The sequence below is a fragment of the Chelonoidis abingdonii genome, chromosome 5 (genome assembly GCF_003597395.2).
Source record: "Chelonoidis abingdonii isolate Lonesome George chromosome 5, CheloAbing_2.0, whole genome shotgun sequence".
Lineage (NCBI taxonomy): Eukaryota > Metazoa > Chordata > Testudines > Testudinidae > Chelonoidis > Chelonoidis abingdonii.
This window is the reverse complement of record NC_133773.1, coordinates 93,534,909-93,554,647: the sequence shown is the minus strand read 5'-3', so window position 1 is coordinate 93,554,647 and position 19,739 is coordinate 93,534,909. Positions and strand designations below refer to the sequence as shown.

Here is a 19,739-nt window from a genome sequence, read left to right as displayed (position 1 = left end):
GGAAGTAAACTGGCATGAATGATGGTTTCTCTCTCTCCTCTGTACTGTCCGCTGCTATCATGAGTGCCCTGGCTGAAATCGGCGGCTGGGCGCAATTGCAAAGCAAAATGGGGATTGACTCCCTGATGTCAATCCCTCCCTTAGCGGTTTCTCAAAATATGAGCTCCTGTCCTGAATAAGGGGCAATTAGTGGTATTTAGAGACCAGAGTGTAGGCAGAGAGCCACAGCTGTTCCGTGTCAGTATTCACAGGGGTGCCCGGCAAACAACCCCACCCGTTACTCACTCCTCCCCCAACCTTCTGGGCTACGCGTGCAGTGTCCTGCCATTTGTGTCATGAAGTAATAAAGAATGCAACGAGGAAACAAGACACTGCATTAGTGCATAAAAATTAGGGGAGCGCCTCCCAGCACGCATGATAGTCCACGGTTAGGACATAAAGCTGGTGTGGGGGAGAGGGCACAGGATGCTGCTGCTGAAGTGAAGTCCAGGCAGTACAAGATTTTTCTTTACACAGGAGAAGGAGGGGCTTGGAGCCCCAGTGCTATGATGAAGCTAGTTATTAGCGTTCTGTCCTATCTACTGGGAAATAATCAGGAAGTGATGCCGACATGTCAACATGTTATATATTATACGGACGTTACTAGTCCTACTCACCATCTACCACCAGGAGGAGGAGAGGAGAGGGAGCGGATACTGCTCTCACTGCTGCAGCATGCGACTCTCAGGCAGATCAGTACACATAGCGGTGACACTGAAAGAAGTCAGAATGATTTCTTTTCCCTTTTTCTTTCATGTGGTTGGTGGGGGGGAGAACTGAGGGCTATTCCCTGAACCACGCCAGACACGGTTGTGTTTGAAGCCCTACGACATTGGGGCTCAGCCAAGAATGCAATTACTTTTCAGAGACTGCTGTGGACTGTGGATAGCTGGAGTCCTTCAGTACCCCCTCATCCACTGAGCGTCATTTAGGCTCTGGGCTTTCCCGTTAGCTTGTCACGCCGCTTCCTTGATATCCTGGAATTTTTTTTTCAAACGCTTTGGCATTATCGTGTTTCTGTACGGAGCTCTGATTACAACAGATTTGTCTCCCCATACAGCGATCAGATCTAGTAGTTCTCCTGTGACGGTCCATGCTGGACTCTTTTTGGATTGAGACTGCATGCCACCCTGTGCGGATTCACGAGCTCACGCTGGGCAAACACAGGGAAATGTAAATTCAGAAGTTTCGCAGGGCTTTTCCTGTTTAACCTGCCGCCCCCCCCCCCTGCATCCCTGGTTCAGATGCTGTCCCGGGCGGTCAATGGTGCACTGTGGGATACCGCGCGAGAGGCCAATAACATCGATTTCCTTTCCACTAACCGTAATCCGAATATGTTAAATAGCGAATTTAGCTCTTACTCTCTCGTCGGGAGGAGTACAGAAATCGATTTAAAGAGCCCTTTATATCGATATAAAGAGCGTTGTAGTGTGGACAGGTACAGCGTTAAATCGATTTAATGCTCTTTAAATCGATTTAAACGCATAGCGTAGACCAGGCCTAAGTATGTTAGTAAAATGAAAAAAGCTGTAATTTAAACAAATTACATATGAAATGAAAATGTTAATATTTGCATATTAACATTGCCTCTCAACATAAATGTAGTATTTCTGATTACTAATCTATTAATCTATACTTTAAGTACATCAGGTACATAAAGAATATACAATAGGTAAGATGAGTGAGTTAATACTATCACAAGAATCTTCCTTTAGTTTTGTATTTCATGACTTGTTTAAATATGTAAGCCTACCATTAACTTCTTGCATTTCAATCTATTTTTGGTTTTGTTTTTGTCCAATTAGAATAACGTACTAAAAAAAGCTGTAAAACCTTTATGTCCCACAGCTAGCATATTTCTAAAGACTCTGACTCTAAAAACGTATTAAATATTGTTTTCAGCTTTTTCTGAGGTGGCCTTGCTTCACAAAAAATTCAGTTTAAAAAAAAAGAGAGAGACAGAGATCAGCACAGATTCCAACAGTTCCGATACTAGCTAGACTGTCTGCTTGTCGAGAACAGAAGCTCAGCAGACTACTTTCTGTAAACATGCCCCAAACTGTCATACTTCATAGTACAAAGGCAAGTAGTAACACTAAGCACTTGCATCAGTGTATTTATCATCCTCCATGTAACTCTACCACTTTATAGGCTTTTGAATCTTTTATTTAATTTTTTTTTTAAACTTCCAGACTCCGAAAACACAACTGCATCATGCTTAAGCACAGCCTCAAAGTTCACCAGAGGCCAACTGACTATGATGGGATAAGAATTTAGAGAATAATGTAAATGCTTTAAATCAGTGGTCTCCAAACCATGGGACGTGCCCCCCTAGGAGTGGAGGGGGGCGTGGAGAAATGTCTGGGAGGGCTGAGTGGGTCACAGGCCAGCCCATGCAGGGAAGCAGGGAAGGAGCACCACCCAGCCTTGCTCTGCCCCCAACTCCGCTCTGGCCCCACCCCCAGCTCCAGTCCCTGGCCACAGCTGCAGCCACTGCTCCACTCCTGGCTCTAGGCTGCCATGCCCTGGTTCCCAGGCCACAACTCCCGGCCCCCCGGCTGCTGGTTCCACTCCCGGCCCAGGGAGGCGGGGGTGGGGGGGGAGGGCAGCGTGGACACAAACTATTACTGTTAAGGTGGGGCAAGAGAGGAAAATTTTGGGCACCACTGCTTTAAATGTTGGGACTGAAGGGAGTATGGATGCTGAAATATTCCATTATAGCCACTGGTGAAGGGTATATTATAATGCTTACCCATGCTCATCTTAATGGGCAAGTTTTCTCTACTTGCAGCCTCCACTAGGTGTCTCCTAACTTCCATCACAGCTTCCTTTTGTCTGAGATTCATTAAGGACTCCCAGAGTGCTTTGGCAGCTGGATCACTGCAAAAAAAACCAAGAGGGTTACACTAAACATCTGTTGCATAATTAAATAAGTTTAAGGCAACATTTACATTTTAAAATGTGTGTTCATATGCAGTAACTTCTATGAGGTGGACAGTAGATAAACTGAAGATTAACTTCTAAAAATAGCATTCTCAAAACTACAATACCCACACGAGGAAATAAGGAAACAGATCAACAGAGCCAGATTTGTACCCAGAAGACTCCTACTGCAAGACAAACCCAAGAAAGAAACCAACAGGACTCCACTGGCCATCACATACAGTCCGCAGCTAAAACCCCTCCAATGCATCATCAGGGATCTACAACCCATCCTGGACAATGATCCCACACTTTCACAGGCCTTGGGGGGTAGGCCAGTCTTCGCCACAGACAACACTGCAACCGGTTGATGTGTTGTGGAACATATTCTCACCAGTAACTGCACACCGCACCATTGTAAACTCTAGCTCATGGAACCAATCCATGCAACAACCCTCGATGCCAACTCTGACCCAATATCTACATCAGCGCACCATCACAGGACTAACCAGAATCGCACACCATCACCGTTCATTCACTGCACGTCCACCAATTAATATACTCCATCAGATATGCCAGCAAGGCCCCTCTGCTATGTACACGGCAAACTGGACAGTCTCTAACGGAAAAGGACAATGGACACAAAGTCAGAATATTAGACATGGCATATACAGAAAACCTGTAGAGAGACACTTTCAACCTCCCTGGCTACACTTGCAGACCTTAAGGGTGGCCATCCTGCAGCCAAAAAAACTTCAGGACCAGACTTCAACGAAACTGCTGAGCTTCAGTTCATCTGCAAATTTGACAACATCAGTCAGGACTAAACAAAGACTGTGGAATGCTTGCAATTACAGAACCAGTTTCTCCTCCCTTGGTTTTCACACCTCAACTGCTAGAACAGGGCCTCATCCTCCCTGATTGAACTAACCTCGTTATCTCTAGCCTGCTTGCATATATATACCTGCCCGTGGAAATTTCTACTACATGCATCTGATGAAGTGGGTATTCACCCACGAAAGCTCATGCTCCAAAACGTCTGTTAGTCTATAAGATGCCACAGGATTCTTTGCTACTCTTACAGATCCAGACTAACAGGGCTACCCCTCTGATACTTTTAAAAATGGTTACTGTGATTCTATATTAAAAGCTCATATTAGCTTGTTACAAACTTGCATTACAAGTCACACATCCACATTTTCACAGATATTAACAGATGCTGAAATAAACAAGACACCCCAGATGTAACCACTATTGTTCACTTCGGAAATATCAACAATGCTCTGAGGTTTTTCAAATACTGCAACAGATAGGCTCCAACTCCAACGTTTGGGTCTGGATCTTGGTGCAAACATTCTTAAAATTTGGGAGCTGATGTGCTGATTTGATACAATGGGCACCATATCTCAGGGCTTTGTTTATTGTTCTCATACTTACGTATAAGAAATGAACAATATGCAATAAAGCTTAACAGTCCTTATGTTTTTGATATCTACAGAACGTTAAAATTATTTACAGTTAGTTTTTTATAAAAGACACTTAGTATTTTATTTGGCTCATCTGCATTCATTTTCTCATCAGTATTCTCTCTCACCCCAGATACTGTATTTTATATAATGAACGGCTCCAGTGTTCTCTGGAACAAACTTGCCTTAAGCTAAATCCGCGCACATTTGATTCACTGGGTGGTTTTTTTTTTGCTTGTTTGTTTTTTTTTAAAATAGCTTCCTTCTATTTTCTCTCAGGAGATTTTTTCCTCCTAAACTTCCTCTAGAGACCCTTACCACAAGTTTACTGTACGCCAGAAAAAGTCATTTTGTTTTATGAAATACTCATAATTGAGTTGATACCTGTGTTGTGCTCTCTCCACTGATATAGTCTGGTTATGTTAAGTCCAGTATATCATCCTCCAGTGCAGATAAAAGTGCTTTCCAAGCCCCTCTATTAGAAGTCCAAGAACCCCATAACCTCTATTCGGATTTGGCAGGGGGAGAAGTGGAGAATGAGAAGGAAATTAAACACCTCCCTCAGCTAACCAGATTGCGGGGGGAGGGAGTATATATTTCATCCCATTAACGTGCTCTGGGAAAGACAATGCAAGCTAAATAGCAGAGAAAAATTGGAGTAAATTGGGGAATAGTTTCCCTAGGGAAACGGCAGGAGACCCATCACTTGAGACATTTAAAAATTAGCCTTGATAGAGTACCAAAAAAATATCCTGTACAGCATGATCCTGTATCAGCAGAGGAACTGACTAGATGACCTAAAGAGTCTCTTCATCTCTAATTTCTAGGACACTTATTACATCTCTTTCAGGCCAATGAGGCCTGCGGGGGACAGCTCCTTCCAGAGACCACCCAGCCCACTTGTGATGCAGCCACAAGCAATACAAGTCACTCCACTCGCAAGGGTGCTCTGAGTGCACTATCATGATGGCCAGCCCAACACCAGACTTTGAGCTCTTGTAACACAAAAGGGAGTACTTTTTGATACAAGGACTAGAATTCAAGACAAAGCAGAGGTTCCAAGAGTAACTGTATGCTTCAACACAGCTTCCTTGAATGAATGAACTGCTGTGTTACTTTACAGTTATGATTATTGGATTGTTTGAGGTTAGTACTCAAATTCCTTTCTAGTCATCATCATCATACAAAAATGTAACTAACCGACCCTATTCAGACCACTCATAGAGGGCATGTCTACACTATCATTTTAAACTGTGTCTGAGGGTTAGGTTACTACATAGTTATCCCTTGTTCTAGTTACAACACTTGTCCACTCTGCAGCATACATGGGATCCTAACCAATTTCCCAAACCATGGTAAAGCCTTGGACATGATTTGCTCAAGACTGTCTGGAACTTAGCTGCATCCCCATCACACCATCAAATGAAACCATGCTATAACTGGGTCCCCAACTCATAGCATGATGGGCATCTTCCACAGTGATCATTTACAATGGTGGTTGGAGGGTGAGGTGGGGGGAGTAGCCCTGGTTGGCTCTCATCTATCTCCCTCCCCTCTTCTGAATTTTTTCCCACTGTCTTCCACCCCACTCCCTGCCACTGCTTTTTCTCATGTCTGTTTCTCCCTTATGCCTCAGTTATCTATGGGCCCTTCTAGAGTGTACAACATCAGATGGTTTTACACAATTTTTATTCTGAACATCCTTTCCTCTCTGCTGATTGACTATTTGTTCCAATAATCCCCATTCTCACAGTCTCTTCACTGGAGCACCGTCTCCCATGCTCTTCCATTCTTTGTCCATCATCCTCTTACCTCCCTTCCTTTGTTTTTATTCCTTTAGCTAATCCCCGTCAGATTGTCTATTACCAACCCCAAGTTCATAAATATCATGAAACTGACTAAAAATATCAGGAAATTGCCTTAAGATCATTGATTTTTTAAAGAAAATAATACATTTTGACTGTCTTTTTGGCCTTCTGGTTTTTGAAACTTCAGGAGTTCACATTTTGCTGCTTTTCTCCACAACCATGAGGCTAGAAACTTTCATTTAAATAAAAAAGTAAGCTAAGGTTTTCACACACATGCCTCCAGGAGCTGGGGCTTTAAGAAAAGCACTAAATATAGCAGTGCCCCTGACAAAATTGTGAGACTTGGCAGCAGGGCCACCCAGAGGGGAGGGCAAGTGGGGCAATTTGCCCCAGGCCCCGCAGGGGCCCCCACTAGAGTTTTTCAGGGCCCCTGGAGCGGGGTCCTTCACTCGCTCCAAGTGCACTGGAAAAACTCTCACGGCGCCCAGGCCCCCGGAGATTCTTCCGCTCTGGGTCTTTGGTGGCAATTCGGCAGCGGGGGGCCCTTCTGTCCTGGGACCCGCCGCCGAAGTGCCCCGAAGACCCATGCCAGGGGGTCCTTCTGCCCCGGGACCTGCTGCCAAAGTGAGATCTACTGCTGAGAAGTGCTGTATAAGAGCTAGATATTATTACTTAGATAATAACTGATTTTTTAAAAAACAAAAAACCACACCCAGACTTACAGCTGAGCCAGACTGATGTACTAAAACAAAGCTCTATCTTCTTCAGCTATTTCTCATAGTTTTTGACCAAGTGGGTTTTCTTTACTCTTGCTGGCTTAAGTTGCGGGACTGAGGGTTGTTTTAATGGGCTAAAACAGCAAAAAAAGACAAGTGTGGTGAAGTCTTAGAGCTGACTGGGGCTTGCCATACTCCCATGTGCCTGGAGCTTTTCACAAATTACCATGAGTATTTCCAGACAAAATTCTGGTTACTTGAGAAGAAAAAGAGCAAGAAGGGTAAACAACAGTAGAGATACCACAGATATTATTTTTCTTTCTGAAGATGTACCACGAAACAAATACCCAAGCTCTAGGTCTCTGTATACAAATATTTTAAAATATAAAAAAAGAAATAAGAATCCCTAATGCAAATACTTGATTGCTCAAGGCCAACGCTCTCAAAAATAATCCACTTAACAATTCAAAATGCCTCATCAATAATACTCCACAACCAGCAATCACCAATTCCTCACGTCACCCTGTTCCTGAAAAGCCTGAGTAAGCAGATAAGCCGTGCAGCATGTCCTGATAGTAAACACACATGGACACTATCGGTATAAGCCTGGGTCTGAGCCCAGGCTCAAGCTAAACCCCACTTATGACCGCACTACAAATGTGCTAACCTAGGGCTCACATCCAGGGTCTCAGGACCCTGCAGGGCTGGAGAGTTCAAGCCCATGATAAGCTGGGACCAAAGGTCCAAGGCTCTATTGCTTTCCTGTATGCAAGCAGCCCCAGCTTGACTTGGGTCCTGAAAGTCCTCCAAATGTATCCCAGAATGCCAGGCAGCAAAGGAGCAGCGCTGCAGGCAGCCAGCCCAGTGTCTGAGTACCACTACTGCCTGGCCGAGCATGCTATCCCTTCCTGCTCCAGCTCCTCCTCACTGCCGTGCAGAGTTTGCCCCAAGCAGGAAACAGAGATGACAGGAGGAAGAGGCTTCCAGGTGTCGGGATGTTCGGAGGGGTCATCCCTCCCCTGGGTGTGCTGAGCCTGGAGCACTGCCACTCCCCCTCCCTGCAGGGTAGTGCTTGGTTCCCACTCCACTCTCTGACCCTTACACCTGGGACCTGCCTGAACTGTCAGGCCAGTGAGTGGGAGCCAGCCCCAAAACTTCCCTGCAGTCTCCTGCAGCAGGGCCCTCGTACCTCACTGCACGGAAGTTTTGGAGCTGGCTCCCACTCACTGTCCTCACCAGGGCTGGCTCCAGGCACCAGCTTAGCAAGCAGGTGCTTGGGGCGGCCACTCCGGAGGGGGCAGCACGTCCAGCTATTCGGCAGAGGGTCCCTCACTCCCGCTCGGAGCAAAGGACTTCCCACTGAATTGCAGCAGATCACGATCACGGCTTGGGTTTTCTTTTGTTTTGGTTTTTTTTTTTTTGGCTGCTTGGGGCAGCAAAATCCCTGGAGCCAGCCCTGATCCTCACAGTGCACACAGCCCAAGAGGGTGGAACCAAGCAGCTGTCGTGCAGGAAAGGAGGCAGCAGGGCTCCCAGCTCAATACAGCTTGGAAGGGATGGTTCCCAACACTCCAGCCACTCCCCAACCCTACAGAGCAGCTGCTTGGTCCCGCTCCACAATCTGTCCCTTGCTCCTGGGACCCCCCGATGTTGGGAGATGTGAGACACTTTGGGATATGTTTACTTTGAGCTGGGTCTGTGCACAGCAGTGTGGACGCCAGAGCCCTAGGTTCGAGCATATGTTAGAAAATTTTTAACCTAGGGTTAAAATGCATGGTAGACACTCAAGCCCAGAGTTCCCTGACACAAGTCAGCTGACTCAAGTCCCACTAACCCTGGACTTACAAGGCTGTGTCGACAAAGCCTATGAGACCAAGGGTGCAGAAGGAATTCAGCTCCAGCCCCTAGGATTTCTGCAAAGAAAACTCTTCATCTAGCAGCCCCTTCCATTTCAACCAAGTAGAAATTAGCTCAGGCACCTCTGCTGATCACAGCTGCCCTAATATTATACGTGGTGAGGGGCTGTCTTTCAGGGCCTTCAACAACTTAGGGCTTTCTATGTCAAAAGCAACTTCATACATTCCATTTGGAAGCTATCCTGGATCTGATGTGGATTTTGGATCACTAATGTAACATGCTTCTTGGGTTAACCACTGTTTAATAAGTAGGTAAATATATGTGGCATGAACTTAACATTTCCAAATGATATTAAGGTGCATTCTCAAGCAGGGCATGTTGAAACCGTCAAACCTCAAAGAGATATTGTTAGTGATCTCAAAATGTGTGAAATGAAAAGCAAAAACAGGAAGGCAGAGTCTTTTCCAGTCCAGTTCTCTGGGCTGGCCAATCCAATCTCCTGGTTTCAACCAATACCTCTCAAAATTTTGGCTAGCCAATAGGATAATTCAGTTTACATATCCAGAGATGCTAAATGAAAGAAATCCAAGTATTTGCAGTAAGCCCTATATTTCCCTATATAGAGCGAATACTGCGGTAAATTAATTTAGTTATTTACGGTAAAATTGGCAAATTGCTAAGGGTGAGTAGTGTGTTCTTTCTCCACCCCTTAAAGAGAGATTAAAATATTACCTGATATCCAAACAGGGAACAAAACAAAAGAGTAGGAACAACAGCATCCAGTAGTAAAAACTTTCAGGGACAGAGGAAAACCTCAGCAGATTTGAGAGATTTTGGCCCAGATCCACAAAGGTATTTAGGTTCCTTACTTCCAGTGAAATCAACGGAAGTTAGGAGCCTAATAAACTCTCAGGATCTGAACCTTTATAATTAGAAAATTTTAGGGATGGACACACACACACACAAAAGCAACTATAATGTTTGCTATTGAAAACTGGAGTATGCTGTGCTGCTTTCCTGATGACCAGTTATGTGTTGTGCTTTATGGCTGAAAAACTAATGAAGCAGTTAACCAGGAAAGCTAGCAGAGGCAAATGTGCACACAGCAAAAACGTACCAGTTTTTAAAAATTATATGACCAGCCAAAGAATTTTCTCTCTCAAAACACTATCCCTTCAGTCATACATAAAACTATAAGTCTGCATAAAATGAAAGACTACATTTTTACAGTGTTCTCTTCTAACTGTAAAATCCATAGATATATCAGCAAACTGGCATCGTCCTGAGAAAGTAGACTCCACCTAGAATGCATAGCTTTACCAATCTGTGTCAAAAGGCTCCTCAAGATTTTAAACTAGACTTTTATAGATTAAGGATGTTCTATCAGTGAATAGCCTGGCACCAAGAGTAAATCCTGTCTTTCACCAGTGCTACTTCAATCTGGATAAAGCATTTAAAATAGTTATGGCATGCAATAAATGTCAACTGGAGTTTGCTAGAAACTAACAGGAAATGCTAATCATAAGATAAAATGTGAGCCTGTTTTCATTTATAAGAAGGTTGTTAAGCAGTGAATCATGGGAATGACTCGAAGTGCAAAGTAGAAAAATGGAGTGAGTGGTGGAATTAAAAAACAAAATATATCCCATGGGTCACCAATACCTGATCTTTCAGAATGGAATTGCTAATATGTATTGTTTATTCATGGCACAAGACCAATTTACTCACATATTTTTTAGTAGGTCACATCCTTTTTTGTTACCATGACCTAGTGTTAGGACAAACTAGTTATTAAAATAATTTAAACAGAGAATAACTCTGAGTCTCAATAGCCAAAACCGTTGAAAAACAGCCTGGTTTTTGCATTGTGCATCATATTGCAGCAAGTGCTAACGGCTGACTGATTTAAAGAGTAACACAAAAATGTTGAGATGTACTCTTCTGCGGTTCCTCTAATCCCCCACTCCCCAACCGTCTACTGCAGCTCTACGGAATGGTTTCAATTTTAAAAAATATTACCTCCATAATCTGTCCAGTGAGTATACATGTAATGAGTACAATAGTAAACAGATTAGAACAACATGAAGAAGAGTCTCTCTTTGTTGCCTGCCTGCTTTGTAACTTGGACAAAGTTACCACACTGTATTTTAGAATCCCAAACTAAATGAAAAACAGAGATACGATCACCTTATTTGCCACTATTATTCAAAGCAAAGACTGGAAGAGAAAGTCTCTCTCCGTTCGCTGTCTTCCTATTCCCTCCCACAGTGTTCTTCCCCTCCTCCTTTTTCACCTTTGGTTCCTGTAACTCTCACCCCAAGTAGTTTATTCTGATCACACAGACACTGATTTTACACTTCTGTAACTACTGACTTAAATGAAGTTCTGTCCTCCAGCTCCTCTTTCCCTATTTCCTGACGTCTTCTGCTGCTTTACATATCTTTATATATTATCAGAAGCATGGGCATAGGGATAGCTCAGTGGTTTGAGCATTGGCTTGCTAAACCCAGGGTTGTGAGTTCAATCCTTGCAGGGAGCCACTTACAGATCTGGGGCAAAAACTGGTCCTGCTAGTGAAGGCAGGGGCCTGGACTCAATTTCCTTTCAAGGTCCCTTCCAGTTCTAGGAGACTGATATATCTCCAATTATTATTATTTATTGTGAACCACAATATTCACAATGTACTTACCTGTGTCTACGATGGATTTGTACGTTTAATTTTTTATTACAAAAGCAAAACAAAATATAACCATGAACTTTTAATACTGTATTCTTAAAATTAACACAATTCTTTACACTCATAGAATCTTACATTCAAGGAACCCTAAGTCACTTTAAAAATATTAACTTTCGCAACAACCTTTATATATTACAACACATATTTTACGCAGAGGAAAACGGGAAGCACAGAAGTTAAGCAACTTGTCCAAAGCCAGAAGAGAGCAAGGAATAGAACTCAGGGTTCAAATCTTGGTCCCCTCTGACATCTATCAGTGCTTTGTCAGGGATTTCACCACAGACATTTTTAAGGCTTGTCTCTTATTTTTACGATGTGGTCTCACTACCTAATACCCCAGTACAACCACCAGCTATCGCTGACGTGCTACAATTCCACATTTGTGCTTTTTAAAAAGTTGTACACACAACAAGTATGTAACATCACATTAATCATTAAGGTTAAGAAAGATAGCCATACATAACAAGACTTCTCAGTAAGAGCAATGCCATTTGATTCTTGCAAAGTAAGATTTTTTTTTCTTTTTTTTACTGACACCCAAGTTACTGAAGATTCCTCTTTCTTTCGTAAAGGGCTTCATATATTTCATAGACATGAGAAGTGGAAAACATCATTCTGTATTCTACATTTTTGATTACCTATCCAGGGAATTTTACATGTAAAACAAGTTTTGTTTAAATCAGAAAACTCTTGGATGTGACACTATATCCAGGGTGGTTTGTAACAGAAGTTAAGCTACAATTTTTATACTTCAGGCCAGAGGATGCTCGTTATCCTCTAAGTTGAAGGCTCCTCACGTTTGAAGTAGCAACATGAACTCAGAAGCTGATATGTTATTAGACAAGGAAACAGGGGGCACATACAGAAGGTATTGTACTGAAACATACTCTCCTTCATCCTGATTACCCCCGCTTAGAAAGGATTGGCCTGCATGTCAACTTACATATTTTACATATATACTTTTTAAATTCCTCTCCTCTTTGAAAGAGCATTTTTCCCTGTTCTTAGATTATGAAGGGCCAGACAGGACCATTGTGACCATCTAGTGACTCTGGTTTGCTCTCCAGCCTAACACAGACATAAGGCTTCCCTACATTAATTCCTGTTTGGACTACAGTATATCTTATAGAAAAACATCCACTCTTGACTTAAAAATTTGCATTAATGGTAAATCCATCACAATCCTTGGTAAACTGTTTCAATGGTTCATTACTCCCAGTGTTTCACCTTATTTCTAGCCTAAATTTGACTAGCATCCTCTTTCAGCCATTGAATCTTCTACTTTTGCAAACTAGATTGAACAACTCTCTGTTATCAAATTTCTGTCCTCCACGCAGATACTTACAGATTGTGATCAAGTCACTCCTAAAGATTCTTTTTGATAAACTAAATAGATTGAGCTCCTTGAGTCTATCACTGTAAGGTGTATGTGACAGAGTACTGAGAGCCAGGAACTGACCGAGCACTCTGATCACTTCAGCATTAATTAGCACCCCAGATTGGATTGGAGTCTGATGAACTACAGAGCTAATTATCCGTTACCTGAGAGGGTAGTTAAAAAGCACTGGAAGAAAATGCGGGGGCAAGGGAGGAGGTTGTAGAGTCCAGAGGAAGTAAGATCTCAGGGCGGTGAGATCTCTTTCTTTCCCTTCCTGAAGAAAGAGTGGACCAAAGAAAACTGCAGACAGAGTTGCTGCATGGGATAATGACTGTGGTTTGGTGAAGGTAATATAAATAAAGCTCAAAGAACTGTTAAAACAGAAAGCAGACCCTGCCCTGTTACAGCATGTTTTCCAATTTTTTAATCATCCTTGTGGCTTTTTGCTCAACTCTCTCCAAATTATCAACAACATCCTTAAAGGCTGGACACCAGAACTGGACACAAATATTCCAGCAGCAGTTGCCCTAGTGTCTAACACAGCGGTAATGTAATCTTCCTACTCCTTCTGAATGTTCCACTGTTTATACACCATAACACCTACATCCTTTCCAGAATCACTACTTCCCAGGACAGATTCCCCTATCCTATAAGTATGTCCTACGTTCTTTGTTCCTAGATGTATGACTTTAAATTTGGCTGTAGTGAAACACATAGTTTGCCTGCACCCAGCTTACCAAGCAATCCCAAGCGCTCTGTATCAGTGACTTGTCCTCATCTTTACTTACCAGCCCTCCTATCTTTGTGTCAGCTACAAACTCTGGCAGTGATGATTTTGTTTTCTTCCAGGTCATTAATAAAATGTTAAATAGCATACAGCTAAGAACCAACCCCTCTGCAATCCCACTATAAACACACCTGTTCAGTGATGAATCCCCATTTACAATTGCATTTTGAGACCTATCATTTAGCCAGTTTTTAAATCCACTGAATGTGTGCCATTTTTGTATACTTCTAGTTTCTTAGTCAAAATGTTGTGTGGTACCAAGTCAAGTGCCTAACAGAAGACCAAGTATATTACATTTCATCAACACCATAATCTTTGTCAACCAAACTTGCAGTCTCATCAAAAATAGTTATCAAGTTAGTTTGACAGGATCTATTCTCCATAAACCCAGGATGACTGGTATCAATTATATTAACCTCCTTTAATCCTTTATTAATCCATTCTTTATCAGCAGTTTCATCAAATTTGCCCAGTATCGACATTAAGCTGACAGGCCTATAATTACCTAGGTCAACCCATTTACCCTTTTTGAGTGTTGGCACAAAATTAGCTTTCTTCCAGTCCTCTGGAACCTCCTCACTGTTCCACAACTGTCTCCAGAAGTGGAGAAGAGGGTATGTGAAGTAGTATGAGTGAAACATGGTGGGGACGAACGGCAAGCAAGTGGCACTCATGTCTGCTCCTGGCATCCTGAAGGCAACAGATGGAGTATAGTAGCTTGCATAAGTGAGAAAAACATCTGAACCGTTGGGAGTCAGTAACTGTACAGCATTCCTGCCCTGATTAGCTCACATAATTGCATTTCAATATAACTGAATGTAACCATTTACCACATTTGTAATCATTTCCTTTATATTTAAAAATGGAAGACCATGAGACATATTATACAGATTCTGTTGTTTCCAAGTCAGCAGAACTACTTCACTTGAGGTCTATGAAGCTCAGGTAATTGTGCAAAAAGAAAAAAAGTCAGTACGGATTAAATTAGAGCTTCATTAATTCCTCATTGCTGCCCAAGACCGAGGGATTGCTGAGAAAATGAGCAGGTAGCCAGAGTATCCTTCTCAGAAACAATGCATTAACTCCCAAGTTTGTTTTAAAAAGGAGGAAGCAATTTCCACATTAATTGCTGAGCAGTTCAAAAAATAATAATGTGATAGTTACAGCAATAAAAATCTAACATTCTTCTATTATCAACAATGTGTAATATGAACTCTGATAAGCCCAAGTCTGTAACAGGAGCTATACAGTTTGACTACAAGCCCTGATCAAGGGCCAGTACACTGAGAGTCACAATCTCCCTCCTAGTTCCCTTGCTGCTTCAGGGAGCAGTAACTGTGCTGAATCTAAATCTGGTGTAGTATATATTCCAGTTATACTGGCTAGTGCATATGCAAGGCTCTGATCCTCCCAAGTGCATGATGTGGGAACATATCAACTCTGCAGAACCCACTTGCCTTATCATGCAGACAGCCATGATGCTGGTGGTTGGCACAGGAGTGTAATGGGGGGGTCTGAGTCACTGCATTATCCAGATGACAGTTTGGCCCTGACTTAGTTGCAATCTTGTCAAGGTCTTTTCCCCACTTTGAACTTTAGCGTCCAAAAAGTGGGGACCTGCATGATCACTTTTAAGCTTAATTACTAGCTTAAATTTGGTACGCTGTCACCAGCCAAAATATAGTGTTTGGCACACTTCCTGTTCCCTCAAAACCTCCGGGGAACTCAAGACCCAAACCCTTGGGTCCTAAAACAAGGAGAAATAAAACCAATCCCCTTCTCCCCATCCCCAGACTTTCCCCCTCCTGGTTGCCTTGGGAAGCTATACCAGACAACCTCCTTGGATCTTAAAAACAAAGAGAATTAACCATTCCCTTCCTTCCCCCCCGTTCACCAACCCCGGTAAGTTAGACACTCAACCCTTTTGTCATGGTAAATTCCCCACTCAAAACGTAGCGTCCAAAAATGGGGTACCAGCATGAATTCCTCTAAGCTCAATTAACAGCTTAGAACCTGCTAGCACTGCCACCAACCAGGAATTTTAGTGCCTGGTACACTCTGCCCCACAACCTGCCGGGACCCCAAGACCCAGACCCTCTGATCTTAACACAAGGAAAGTAAACCCTTTCCCCACGATGCCTCTCCAGGCTTCCCCTCCGGGTACCCTGGAAGATCACGTGATTCAAACTCCTTGAATCTAAAAACAGAGAGGAAAATCCACCTTCCCCCTCCTTCTCTCTCCCCTCTCCCGAACTCCCTGAGAGAGAAAGTAATCCTAACACAGACAGAAAATTAATCTCTCCTCCGCCTTCCCTTCTTTCTCCCCACCAATCCCCTGGTGAATCCAGACCCAGTCCCCTGGGGTCTCATCAGAATGAAAAAAAACATCAGGTTCTTAAACAAGAAAACTTTTAATTAAAGAGAGAAAAAACAGTAAAAATTATCTTTGTAAATAAAGATGGATCAGGTACACGGTTTTTCAGCTATAGGCAAGGGAATACCCTCTCAGCCTAAGTATTCAAGTACAAATAAAAATCCTCAGCAAATAACAAATTTGAACTCCTTCCAACCAAAGGCAATAAACGCCTCCAGCCAAAGGCACGTTTGCCAATAAAGAAAACAAACATTAAGCCAACTCGCCTTATCTACCTAGTACTTCACTATTTTGAACTCATAAGAGCCTGTATCGGAAGATGGAGAGAAACCTGGTTGCACGCTGGTCACTCTCAGAACCAGAGAGAACACCACCAAATTCTAACAGCACCACAGAACTCCCTCCCTCAGATTTGAAGTATCTCCCACGATTGGTCCTCTGGTCAGGTGACAGCCAGGCTTACTAACTTGTTAAACCCTTTCCAGTCAAAAGATACAGTACTTCTGTCTTTAACTTCTACATTGATAGCACCTGTGGATTCCAAACAAGAAAAATCAATCAGGTTCTTAAAAATAAAGCTTTTAATTAAAGAAAAAGAAAAAGTAAAAATTCTCTCTGTAAAATCAGGATGGTAAATGCTTACTGGGTATTCAGATTCATATAGACTAGAGGGACTTCTCCCCACCCAGCCTGAGATTCAAAGTTACAGCAAACAGAGGTAAAAATCCTTCCAGCAAAAGGAAAAGCATTCACAAGTTGAAAGAAAAACATAAGACTAATCCGCCTTTCCTGGCTATTAATTACTATTTTGAAACATGAGAGATTGATTCAGAAAGATTGGAGAAAACCTGGGTGTACGTCTGGTCCCTCTTAGCTCCAAGAGCGAACAACGAACAAAACAAACAACACACACACAAACTTCCCTCCCTCAAGATTTGAAAGCATCTTGTCCCCCCATTGGTCCTCTGGTCAGGTGTCAGCCAGGTTTACTGAGCTTCTTAACCCTATACAGGTAAAAGAGACATTAACCCTTAACTATCTGTTTATGACAACTCTATTTCATTTTTATGAAAGTGACAACGTGGCTCTCATATCTATATATATAAAATGTAACTGGCTCCAGAGAGGGACAAGCGTTAATGTTTTCAGATTTTTTTTCCCAAAAATAAATACCTGGCATTACTGTATTCGCACCGATAGGACAAATTGTACACTTTGCTAGATACAGTATAAGATACAGCACAATTAACTAGAATTTATTTAACTGAGTGCATAGCAGTGATTTCTCCTAAAGAAACTAAAAATAAGAACAAAACATTTAATTCTGGAACTAACATAATGGCTAATCCAGAGTTTGTAATACTAATGGGACTATTTCTAAAATAATCAAAGACAACTTTTTAAAACCACTAAAATGGCTCATGTTAGTTGGTTGAACTTCTAACATGAGCGAAAAGTCCACTAATGCTGATTCACCTTGTCGATTACAGGAAGAGTTAATAGCTAGAGGCTCACTTGAACTATTAACTACAACATGTAACACTTTTATTAACAACATCTGTCTCACAATCATAGAATTACAATATAGGACTACTTTATCTTCATTTGGATTTACTGTGTTTAAACACCCTCAGTGCATGGATTTTTCTAAAATCACCTCATGCAAATGGTTTTGTGAAAAAAAAAATCAGATATCCATTAAAGAATATATATGTTTTCTTGAATAAATTAAGCTTATTTTCCAGTCATACCAAACCCTCAAGCCACTTGGTTGGTGTAATCTGCTCTAGACTCAACTGTGCCTGTGTATTTTGGCACAGTCTCAAAACTTTGAGGTTATTGTTTGATTTATGTGCCAAAAGTCCACAGATAAAGAACTAGTGACAGGCTGATAGATGCAGCCTTTACATGGGCTGTATGAACAGACTTGCCCCTCACCCACTTTCTGCATTTACTCAAGGAAGACTGTATCACATCAAGATCAAGTTATCCAATTAGTCTATTGTTAGCATAACTTGATTGATAAGTCTGTCAATTCATTGCAAGTCACTGAAAGTGCTCTTGCCTGTTAAAAACACACACAACTTTTCTGTGTCTGAACCATGTGAAACATTTTTCTTAAATGTGCATTTTTCTACAGAGTGAAAAGCAATGTTTAAGCAATAATCACATGGTAGAAGATTGAAAGTAAGAGTCAGCAGAAGAAATCACAAGTTTGTTTTTAATCAACATGAAATAGGAGCACATCAGAAAAACAGCAACAGATTTTGTATGAAAAAATTAAAATGGTTTAACATAGGTAAAGCATGAATATGGGTATTAGCAGTGAAAGAGCCCTCTAGTCCCATTTTTTTTAAATGAAAATGTACTTGAAAGTAGGAGCCTTTTATAAGATAACTTTGATTACAATGTAAAGTCTGATAGTTCTGAATCTTGAGCCAACGTGTTATAGAATAAAATTAAATAAAAGAAAATTCAGGCTGAATATCCAGAAAGTTTCCTAAGAATGAGGTCTATTAGACTGTGCAATGTCTCTTAATAGAAATGGTGGAAGCATCTTTTGCCCGAGTCTTTTAAAACTAGACTGGGCAATACTTTAGTGAATACACAGTAAAGGATCATTCTTGAATTGGCAGGGAGTGAATTAATGCAGATGACCTCATAGATCTTTTCCAACATTGGCTTCTATGAGATACGGAAGAGACGTATTAGGTAATTAGGAATTGCCAAAGTCAGTTGCCTTTCATTGTTGGGCAAATGGTCTTTGTGAAGTTCTAGTTTCTAGAATGTTTTGATATCCTTTTATATTAAAGGCATTATATAAATGTAACATTATATGATTAGTTATATTCATTATATATCAAATGAGAATAAATCATTTGAAAATTAAATTAACATGTTGGCTCTATTGGTTAGTGTAGTTTAATTCCAGTTTAAGTATCCATAGTAGCAAAGAGAGCTTATACTGAGAAAAATGCAATAAATCTTATTTCCAGGAAGATAACTAACAGATCTGTAATAAGCTGACTCACATCAGTTTATCAGTTTGATGAAGGACTTTAAGGAGGACTCTGCATTTTAGCTCCTCTTCCTTCAGCAGCAGTGTGGCCAAAAAAGAAGAAATATGCCTCAATTTCTTTAAGAGAATAAGTTTTTTGGTACAAATGGATTAACTGGTTTAGACATACATTTCCAGGGGCATGGTGTGGTGGAGACAGTGGCTTTTCAATTGGAAACAGCTGTAAATAACCCAAGGCTGTAACATTTCTGGAGTTCTTCCAAATTCTAGTGGTGACCAGGGTTTGGAGGTTTGAGACCAACTAATATGAATTTTGTTTAATTCAGTTAATTGATGATGGAAAAAGGGTTATTTTTTGGAGGGAGGGGAGAGACACAATCTGTCACTTAAAAGTGTGTTATGAAGTTTGCAAGGTATTTTGTGCTACAATATTTTTTGCAAAACACCACACTCTTAAAGCAAACAGGAAAAGTCACTCAGGCCTTGACTACACTTCCAAGTTGCAGCGCTGGTGAGGGGGTTACAGCGCTGCAACTTACTCGGTGTCCACACTTACAAAGCTCAGCCAGCACTGCAACTCCTTGGCTGCAGCGCTGGCTGTACTCCCGGTCTGCTACGGGTGTAGCGAATCCAGCG

The 19,739-nt window shown here is 41.8% G+C and overlaps 1 protein-coding gene across 2 annotated transcripts in view; it reads right to left on the bottom strand.

Annotated features, from left to right (window-relative positions):
• Positions 1-19,739, bottom strand: part of SCFD2 (sec1 family domain containing 2) — a 340,493-nt gene that overhangs the window by 278,831 nt on the left and 41,923 nt on the right. For both annotated transcript variants that reach the window (XM_032773224.2, XM_075066446.1), the window contains exon 3: positions 2,792-2,919. In XM_032773224.2, the coding sequence (XP_032629115.1) occupies positions 2,792-2,919 (128 nt within the window). The remainder of the gene's footprint in view (positions 1-2,791; positions 2,920-19,739) is intronic.